Here is a 10,272-nt window from a genome sequence, read left to right as displayed (position 1 = left end):
TTAACGACATGAACAACCCAGCAATGTATCAGTATGTGATCAATTGATCATACCATGTTTTAGCATGCAGTATTAACCTAAGAACGTGTATATGAGATGGATGATGAATATGGGGACAAGTCAATGAGTTTATCAAATCAAGTAAAGCATCAACTAGTACACCAACAGAAAGAAATCAAAAGCAATGTGATTGTCACTTCCGACTATGAAGATTCAATTCAGAAGGAGGCAGTTAACATCACACAGCATAAATTTCAAGTTTTTTAAATACAAGAAAATAAGAGAATCAAGTGATGCAAACACAAAACAATGAAAGATGGTCAGAGACTAGGGTTCTTGCTTATGCCTTTTTTATTCTGTCTCTAACCATGCCGGGCACTGGTGTTACCACCAGTCCACTTTCTCAAAGTGCAAGCTACTAAACTCCTCCCGGACAAAAGCCCTAACCTCGACTTAAATGAAGTAGAGCGACCGGTACTACTCGAAGCAACGCCAGCTGATGCACCTCCTCCAGCTCCTCCGGCATTATGGGCAGCCATTGGAGGAAACTCCAATCCATTGTCCTGTGCTCCACCATCACTAGCACTTGCATCTTGATGATCCGTATCACCAGTATCCAAATTCACTGCAAGTGACACCCTAATCTGCCTCAACCAATCGCCACCCTCAGATGTAACACCCTTACACTTCTTCACCTTCACCTTCACCAAATTGGGACATCCACTAGCCAATGCCTCCATCCCATGATCCGAAACAGGGCAACCCTTGATGCAAAGTTTCTTCAAAGCCACACATTTCGCAGCAATGCAAGATATCTCAGGGTCACCAACTGTATCGCTCCCACACAAAGCCAACCTCTCTAGATTCAAGCAATTCGAAGCCAACATCTCCAAACTCAATTTCGTAGGGTTAACACCAATAAGCACCAATTCCTGCAAATTAGGGCAACCCTTAGCAACACCAATTAAACCTTCATCACCAATTCGATTAGCCTTCCAACCATCTATATGAAGCTTCCTTAGAAGCTTACATCTCTCAGAAATAGCAATTAACCCTACATCGGTGCACTCAGGGGTTTTAACAAGGTGCAAAATCTCCAAATTCGAACAATTAGAAATTGCTTGCAAGCCAACATCACTAATCTGAAGCCTCTCGAGGTGAATTTCTACGATGCTAGGAGCACCGCTGCCGCCTAAGGAGCGCTCCGAGATGAGCTGGAATAGCTTGTCCCAATCACCAGAGCACCGGAAAAGCTTCAAGGTGCGCAGATTCTTTGCGCCGAGAATCAGCGAACTAAAGCACTGTCCGTTGTAGAGCTCCTTCAGGCAGATCGTACGGAGTGATTGCGCAGCTGTGCCTGGACCGATAGGCTCAGCCGCTGCGGCGTCCGTAATACCACGTAGGCGCTTGACGGAGAGCTCCTCGAGCGAACCGCAGTTCTCAAGGACCGCGTTCATGGCTCTGGATCCGAACATGCAAGATCCGCACGAAAGCTTCTTCAAACCCTTGCAGTTCTTCGCGAACGCCTCCATGCCTGCGTCAGTGAGCTCACGGCATGCGCGGAGCTTGAGGCGCGTGAGATTAGGGCACCGCCGCGAGATTAAGACGAGAGCATCGTCGCCGATGCTCGCGGATCTGCGGTCGCACTTCAACGCCAGCTTCGTAACGGAGTCGAACCTCGAGAACAGCGACGGTATTGCCGGCAAAAGCTCTGATTGCGCGTTCAGCGAGACGCGGTGACGGCTCTGGCCTTCGATCTGGAGCCACCGCCGGCAAACGAGGGAGCACCGGTTCCTATCCGCGGAGCTAAGCGACTGGAACACCGAAGCCAAGCACTCGTCGGGAAGATCGGAGATGTAGTCAGGCTCAACGAAGTCACGGCGGCTTCCGCCGTCGTCGTCAACGGAGTTCACGGTGGAGGAGATCATCGGAGAGACCGAGGAAGAAACAGATCTGGACTTGGACGAGATTCCGGAACGGTTTCCTTGAACAGCGGCGCTCTCGCGGCGACTAGCGACGGCAGCGGCTGCCGTGGAAGCTGTGTTGCCCATCCACGGCGGTGGTTTAATAAATCAGCTGAGAAAACGGACGGTTGAGATTGATAGTAACTCAGTCACTAACACTCATATTTGGTTTCGCTCTTACGAGAGAAGAAGAAGAAGAAGAAGAAGAAGAAGGCGTCTTTATTCAGTTTTCTTTTGTTGAGCGTGCTAAAATGCGGAAATGCTGTGTTTGGAGGGTTTCACAGAGTTTCAGTCGCGGATGTGAAATCGGTTTCCATTCTACTTTTTTTTATTATTTCCATTTTTGTGTCCCCTGTTTGCTGTGATGAGATAAACTAATCAGTAATCACTAAACATATTTAAAATAGTTGTTATTGAACAAATGGTAACTCATTATATGAGTCTGATATAAAACTCAAAATATTAAATAAATTTACTTTGATCTAATTTGAAAATTAAAATAATAATGGGGAGAGTATATACTTTTCTTTTTAAAACGGACAAAATAAAGTAGCTGCTGTGGAGACTGGTCATATGATCCACACCAGTGAGGCAGTGACAGTTAAGAATACAGTGCGGATAGCCCCACAAACTAGCGTGGGGATGAAAATGCAAATCATATGTTTCAGCGTTTCCTATTAATTTTCAGAATTTTGTTAAGTGTGTTGTGTATGGGTAGTACAAGTGAATTCAACAATTAAGAATAATATTTAAGAATTTAAGAATAAGAGCGCATTTAAAGAAAATTAAGGAGAAAAAACGATTCTTTGCCGATTTCTAATTTCTACGTCCATGATAATAATAAAATAAATAAAATAAACGAGTGGTGTATTATATTCCTTTTCATATGGACAATCTTGCTAAGATATGGTCAAACATTAGCTTTTTATTAAGTGAAAAAATAAAAAGAAAAGAGTTAGGAAAGAAAACAAAACAAATTGGGACGAATAAGATTGATTTAATTTTATGAATGTGAAATGAAAGAATTGAAATTTCAGAAGATGAAATAATATGTGGAATTTTTTTTCCCAACATATATAAAAAAGAAAAATTACTTAAAAGCATTTTCAATAAGAACTATACAAGTATAATTATGTTATAGTAAATTAACCTCGATTAGGGATACCAAAAAATCAACTTGAGTTGAATTACTAATTGTTCGTCTTTTTATTTAAATAAATGTTAAAGAGTTTAAATTTATGATAACTATTTTTTTTTATTTCAAGCTAATAAATTTTTAAGTATATTTATTAAAAATATCACAAATAAAAAATTTGGTAGAAAATAAAAAATAATGATCACTTTTAAAAATGTTATACATCAAATAGTTAAAAAATATTTCATTCTTTTTAACCAATAATCTTAAGATAACATATTTTGGTTGATTTTTTTGGTTATGGAAGAGGTAAAAGTATTGTGCCGGGTCATGGATGATAGAGGTGCTATATCAATTTGTGGGACAACTTTTTGCTCAGATTTGGTATTAAGAAATCGGACCTTCCGAGTTCTTTGTTTTTTAGTTTTTTGAAGCAAATCGGAGGGTCCGTTTTGCATGGAGGGAGGATCTAAAATTCACATAAAGTAAATTGAACCCTGCGATTTTTTCATGATCAAAATTTTTTTTTGATGATTTACATGAAATCGAATGATCCATTTTCTTTGTTAATTTAAAGCCGCTGAATCCGAATTGTGCCTGACACCACACTAATGTTAAGCACCACTCTTCCCCATATCCAAGTCCAGCACCAACTTTATCTCCATAATAAAATTAAAAAACGACATATTTTAGTTAATCCCTTAAAAATATATACTCAAAACATAAATTTTGGAGAACTTAAATTGGATTAAAAGGGAAAAACAGCCAAGATTTCGTTGGAAATCACGCATCAAACTTAAAACAAGTGCGTGGAATGATATTTTGGATGATTCATAAGTATGGAATTGACAAAGACATTTGAGTTTTTGAGTGTTAACGCCGGCAATAGTGCTAGTCACTTTATAAATGAACTTGCAACCGCAGCTGCTGGAGAAGACTAACTAAGACTTGAATTTTGAATTTTCAAATTTATACAAACACATCTAGAAGTTTTAATAATACAGGAGTATTAAAAGAAAATATTATTTCTCTTTTATTATAAAAGTCATATTTTTAGACAATATAAAACTAATACATTTTCTCAAGCTCAAAATTGTACAAAGGCTTGGATTTATGTAAGGTTAAAACTCTTGCATCAAACTCGCGTTTCTTATTCTTAAACAAATCTGAAAATATGCGCAGAACAATTAATACAAATACCAACTCGGTCGTAATCAAACCATTAAAGCAAGTTGGGTGGAGTGGACTCAAATTTTCTTTTGTCAAACTTTTTGTGTCCACGAACTTTTATGGTGAGAAAATTAAAAGCGATAGAAACTCCTAGAAGATTCAAATGGTGCTTAGCGAGACATTAATTCGTAATTTCGTATCCTAATAAAATTATGCATGCTCCTTAAGATTTACTGAAAATTACATTAAAATTAACTATTGCGGAAAATTTAAGGGGGTATAAGTTTAAATAAAGGTCATAAATCTATTTATTTATATTTACGTGTCAACAATTACACAGTGTATGTATTCCAAACAATTGTTTTATATATATAATTCTGAATAATGCCGAATTATGAGTTTCGTCTCATTGGTTTTTCCTAACTAACAGAACTTATCCTAAAATAATGATAGTTGGAATAATTAAAGCAATTAAACATGATTTGGATGGGAACCTAATTAAAATTATTATTTGTCTCTAACTTCTTTGATTTATATATATTCATAAAAAAAAGGTTCAAATGAATAAGTTTAGTTTCTTTTCTTTCTTTTTTTTACGTTTTAGTATTATAATTTTCTATTTAAATATAGAGATCTAATTGAAAATTCTGTAAAACTACAAGACCAACGGGTTGCTGTATGCACAAGGCGAGATTCGAACCCCCGACACTTGCTTAAGCGGACTAGTGAGCTAACTACTAGACCAACCCAACTTAGTTATGCTAATAGAATTTTTAAAAAACAATTTATCGTGAAACGAAATGGGCCTCCTAATTCATAGAGCCCAACCAAATTCAATTGGCAACCCTCCAAAACCCAAACCCGACCAGATTCGGATTGATAACCCGATTGCTCCAGTTTCCATTGACATTTAAAATTCGCACGAAAATGATATCGAAGTTGAGGAAGGAACCACACTGCTGATTGAGACTTTCACCCGAAATTTTCAGTTATGAGAAATTCTTCTCCTTTTAATCTTCTTCGCCATTTCCTGCTTCATCGGCACCTTCGCTTCACTCTTGCGCCGCCTCAGCATCGAGCGTGGTGCACCGCCGCCACACCGACTACAAACCCGGACCACCTGTGGAAGGAGAAGGAAGAGAAGATTTTGAGGGACATTGAGCCTTTGGTTACACTAACCAAAGATATTCTTCACTCTCCAAGGTAGTTAACTAACTATGCTTGTTATTTAGCTTTGCACTCTTTCTGTTTGTTATATTGTCTCAGTCATTGATTACTCTTTCTTCTATCTTTTGTTTTTCTCCAAGTACAAATAAGTAGTTTCTTTGTGATTAAGTTCCTTTAGAGTGCGTTGCAAGCTGCATTTTAGAGGGTAAAATGCATCATTTGAACTGTTAATAAACGGTTTCCAGTTTCATGTTTAATAAGATATAGACTGAAAGCATTGTTTTTTCTAAACGATGCACACTTTATATCACTTGGGTGCTTTGTTATATCACCTTAATATTATAAAATATATAATTAACTTCCTGATAAGTAAAGTAACAAATCTTCTAAAGGAATTGTACAATTTTTGTACTCCCGTTTCCAACACCAATCAGACTTATAAATGGATTAAATAAGCTGAACCTTTGTAGTAAGCCATTGTGATGGAAAGGGGAAGAAAAGAAAAGACAATGCAAGTAATTTATGGGTACAATATAATATAATATACATGAAACTGGTTTGATTCTGTTGTAATTAATGATTTTATGCATGGAATGGCAATAATGCAACACCTTGTGTAGACAGAATAAAGAACGAGAACATGAAAGAGAAAGTTGGAGTAACACCTATTAGCAGATGGTGGAATTTCGTCTTGAGTAGTTTGTACATGTAAAGAGAAGACCAATAGAGTATCGAGTCAAGATGGTAGATCAGATGGAAGATAAATTTGTGGTTAGGAGAAGAGAGATCTAATTAATAGAATAAATGGACTTGCTGCATACATGATAGCTAACACATTGTTTGATCCACATAGCCAACTCCACGTAATAGAATAAGACTTTGTTGTTGTTTTCATCTATGCAAGGAACAAGAGAACAAAAGAGACTTTGCTAGTTTGTGAAAAACTTAATTAGACAACCATAAATAAAATGCACAAAAATAAGGATCACGAACGTATAGTCTCATACGAATCAATCAGTCTTTTCATCTTTTATTGGAATTACCATGTTTACTATTTGAATATGTGGGTGGTGTCATCATGAAATGACTATGATTATATTTATGTCGTTGATTTTCTATGCTAGGTACAAGGATGGGGCACAATTGACTGTTGAAGATCAGAAAATTGTAGCGGAGATGATTCTTCCATACCATCCATATTCTGAAGATAAGATTGGAAGTGGTATAGAATCCATTATGGTAAGTTCTAGAGTTGAGTATACATGTTTGACTTGATTCATAGGTGATGATTCTGCAATCTGTGGTAGCCATGCAGCATCCTCCATGCTGTGACAAACTGATGATACCATTGCATTATCTGCTTTATATTTTGTAATCACTTTCATTTGTCCTTAATTATGTGAAATAAGCCTGAAAACTGCTCATTAAGGAATAGCAAATTTGTAATGGGGTCAATATTACAGTCTTCTAAGCAAGTAAAAAGTCCTCAAAATGCCAAGTTACTTTTAACCCTATTATCTAAGTGTATATATATTCCTCTCTTTACATTTTAATTCTTATTTAGAATTATTTGATAGAATCTATTGATGATGCTGGTGCTAATGCTGCTCCTTTTTTTGGGGTTTGTTTGGGGGGGAGGGGGGGGCTTTTTTTAATTTATTATTGAAATGGGCCTAAAGCCCAAAAGAGAACCTAACTAGAGATTAACCCCCAGTTTTTTTTTTTGGGGGGGGGGGGGGGGGGGGCGGGGGCATTAATGCTGTTCCTTTGAATACTTATTTCTTTCCCAATCTAAAGGAATTGGGCTTCTGACTAATGGAAAACTATCATATGCATGAACTTAGTAGGCCAAGCCCATTTAACTTAGGCCTTTATGTAGATGACAATGACATTCTAAGAATAAAAACAAGAATGTCCAAAACAAAAAAAAATAAAAACAAGAAATACCCACGAAGGCTTTTGATAGAATGGCTTCAACCTTGTCAACCGAGAATGAGAAAATAAAATCTGGATAAATACCAATACCTATTATGGGTATAAGGATAGAAATCCGAAGTCGTGGAAGTCGTGGATGCACTTCTGGATAATGGAATCTGCGGACAACCGATGAGGGATGGTCACAATAAGGTTTACAGATCATTTTCAAATATAATTGACAGGACATACATGAACACATACTTCACAAGCAATGCATTTATCAAATTCAAAATGGATTCGACCGTGGAAACGTTTTGATGTAATTAATTTTTATACAAATTTATCTGATAAACAATTTTGCATTAGTTACTCTCTGATTCCTCAAGTGCTAATAACTGCATTGCTTCCTCAATGTTAATGCATTTTGAAGGAGCACTTATGAATACTTAGGACACAACATTAACTATTTTTTTAATGCAAAAAATAATTAAAGTTATGTCATCAGAGTAATTTTGGAAATATACATAAGTTGCTCTAAAGTCTAAAGTTGATGTTCCTTCAATCAAATTTTTAATGCATGTGCACAATTAAAACTGAACAATTACTTCTAACCTGAGTATTATTTACTTGTAAATTACCTATTCTGGTTCTATCCTGTAGGCAGCAAGTGCTGACTATATGATTCTATTTACTTGTAGGTTGATCGTCATCCTCATTTCAGACAATCAAGGTGCCTTTTTGTTGTAAGAACTGATGGTGGCTGGGTTGACTTCTCGTATCACAAGTGCATTCAGGAATACATTAGAGATAAGTATCCAACTCATGCAGAAAGGTTTATTCAAGAGCATTTTAAACATAGAAAATTAATTGTGTAATGTAATGTAATTGAACTCGATTACTTAATATCTGTGGTAATGTGACTACTTTTGCAACTGCTTCATTTCCATTTTCCTTTTTGTTCTCCCCATTGTTCAGTGACCTACTTAGTCTTATTGATTGTCAATGGTAGTTGATAACCATTGACTGGGATATCTACCTTTTTCTTTTTGTGTGAAGGGAAACAGACACTGAAAATGATTGAAGTGAACTTCAGTTTGTTGAAGTTTGGAACACTTGGCATTCTAGAAATTCTTGATTGGGTAACTTTTAGGCACTAGTGAATGATGTTTTTGTTGATTGACCCTCTTTGACGTTAGTAACAAAGTTACTACCTTACAGTGTCCTCTGCAGCATTTTTCTTTTATATGTTTTTCCAAAGCTCCTTCTCTTCAGGTTAGAAGTTAGAACATTGTTAACGGCATCCACTTATTTTTTTCACATTTCTTTCACCACAAAAGAGGAAAATATTCTTGTCAATGTATTGTTAAAAACTCACCCACATCCACCTGAATTTTCTTTACTCTAAAACCATGCATTGACCTTTCCTTTGTACATTTGTATTTTGTAACATATAGTACTAAATAAACATAACAGTAACCCCCCTCCCCCCCCCCAAAAAAAAGAAAAAAAGAAAAAAACATAGGTTTTTACTTGTTTTGGACTTGCCCCCTAAACGTAGGTTTAAAAAAGGTAAATTTCACGTGGAGAAATAGATATGTAGGTCACAATGAGTTTCATTGAATCTAAACTTTAGAGGAGGTCAATGGAATTTGTTCTTATTGTAATTGTTACTTATTATCAAAAGTACTTTTGTTTCTCTAATAAAAAGGTGAAAAAAAGGGGGCTGAAATATGTTTGGAGGATGCTTTCACAGGGAATGTGGACTAATTCCCTCACTGTGAATGGAACCATTGAGGATGTAAATATCACAAGTCTATAAAAATTTTCCTAAAATGAGTGGTAACTTAGGAAATATCTTTGAGGAAGAATGAAGATTGTAGTTAAATGTTTAAGGGAAATGTGCATTTCATATGATGTTTTTATGTTTTTTAATATTTTTTTCTATTGTAAAACAAATAATCTTCACTCTTCACCCAACTTTCCTCTTCACCGTAGTATTACCCGGTAACTTATTTGAATCCTTGGATTTTACATATCCCATTCTTTCTGGATTGTATACAGCTATATTGTTCACGGGCTATTTTAGGAGTGGTTGAGGTAAGACAAAATCTGTTGGAGATTTTGGGGGGAGTCAAAAGGGTCAACCTCAGCAGGGGCAAGGTTGTCCCAACTAGGTTCAGAGGCACCTTTGCACAAGTCAAAGTACGGGGGAAACTGTGTTTGGACTATCTTGTAGGTGCTTAGTTGAATGTGTTTCTTGATCCCAAGACAAGAACATCTCTCTTTCAATGTATTGGTTTGCAGAGAAAACCGATAAGTCAAACCTTCTGCCGTTATAACAGAATCACCATTCTCATATGACAAAATATGACCATATTATAGTAATTTTTGAATAAACCCATTTTCTTGAGTTGAATTTCAAGGCTTTATTTTTAATCTTTTAACATGAAGTTGGAGAACTGTCTTGTACTCTTGTCTGGGAGAGGTTGATTCTTTTGAACTGCCAATTTGAAGAATTGTTTATTAAATAACTTTTTTCTTCCTTAGTTGGTACTTTGGCAGACTCATCCTTTTTTCATTCTATTTTCATCTTAAATTACTTCTTTTGTTGCATGAAAGTGTCGTGTTTTTATAACAGCTGAGTCTTAGTTCCAAAAGGTGAGGATGATACATATATCCAACAATATATCAAACAATGTCTTACTGTCTTGTTAAACAAGATTGAATTCGGTAACAAGCTCTTTTAAAATAAGAAGATTGATATATTAAAAAAGTGGGCATTAAGCTCTTCAAGGTAGTAGGAATCACATATAATAAAAATTACTAATTCAATGACGACTTTTGTTTTATCATTTTACTAATCTCTTGATTTTGAAAGATCTTTTTGCTTGAATTAGATATAAAGTCTATGTAGAATAA

The 10,272-nt window shown here is 36.0% G+C and overlaps 2 protein-coding genes across 2 annotated transcripts; one reads left to right on the top strand and one right to left on the bottom strand.

Annotated features, from left to right (window-relative positions):
• Positions 1-124: 124 nt before the first annotated feature.
• On the bottom strand, positions 125-2,354 carry LOC130935081 (F-box protein At1g47056-like). Its single transcript, XM_057864644.1, has one exon. The coding sequence runs from the start codon at positions 2,049-2,051 to the stop codon at positions 363-365; it is 1,689 nt and encodes a 562-aa protein (XP_057720627.1). The 5' UTR covers positions 2,052-2,354; the 3' UTR covers positions 125-362.
• A 2,843-nt stretch (positions 2,355-5,197) lies between these two features.
• Positions 5,198-8,508, top strand: LOC130936172 (protein DCL homolog, chloroplastic-like). Its single transcript, XM_057866195.1, has 3 exons — positions 5,198-5,472; positions 6,561-6,675; positions 8,052-8,508. The coding sequence occupies exons 1-3, from the start codon at positions 5,261-5,263 to the stop codon at positions 8,226-8,228; spliced, it is 504 nt and encodes a 167-aa protein (XP_057722178.1). The 5' UTR covers positions 5,198-5,260; the 3' UTR covers positions 8,229-8,508.
• The last annotated feature ends 1,764 nt before the right edge of the window (positions 8,509-10,272 follow it).

Source organism: Arachis stenosperma, chromosome 6 (assembly GCF_014773155.1).
Source record: "Arachis stenosperma cultivar V10309 chromosome 6, arast.V10309.gnm1.PFL2, whole genome shotgun sequence".
Lineage (NCBI taxonomy): Eukaryota > Viridiplantae > Streptophyta > Magnoliopsida > Fabales > Fabaceae > Arachis > Arachis stenosperma.
The sequence above is the reverse complement of the archived record's forward strand: the minus strand, read 5'-3'. Positions and strand labels throughout refer to the sequence as shown.

What these genes read in the sequence shown, in the direction of transcription:
- LOC130935081 (XM_057864644.1), bottom strand. Translation starts at nt 2,051, where the DNA reads ATGGGCAACACAGCTTCCACGGCAGCCGCTGCCGTCGCTAGTCGCCGC.
- LOC130936172 (XM_057866195.1), top strand. Translation starts at nt 5,261, where the DNA reads ATGAGAAATTCTTCTCCTTTTAATCTTCTTCGCCATTTCCTGCTTCAT. An exon ending in GATATTCTTCACTCTCCAAG is followed by an intron (nt 5,473 to 6,560) that starts GTAGTTAACTAA and finishes TTTCTATGCTAG; the next exon opens with GTACAAGGATGGGGCACAAT. An exon ending in GTGGTATAGAATCCATTATG is followed by an intron (nt 6,676 to 8,051) that starts GTAAGTTCTAGA and finishes ATTTACTTGTAG; the next exon opens with GTTGATCGTCATCCTCATTT.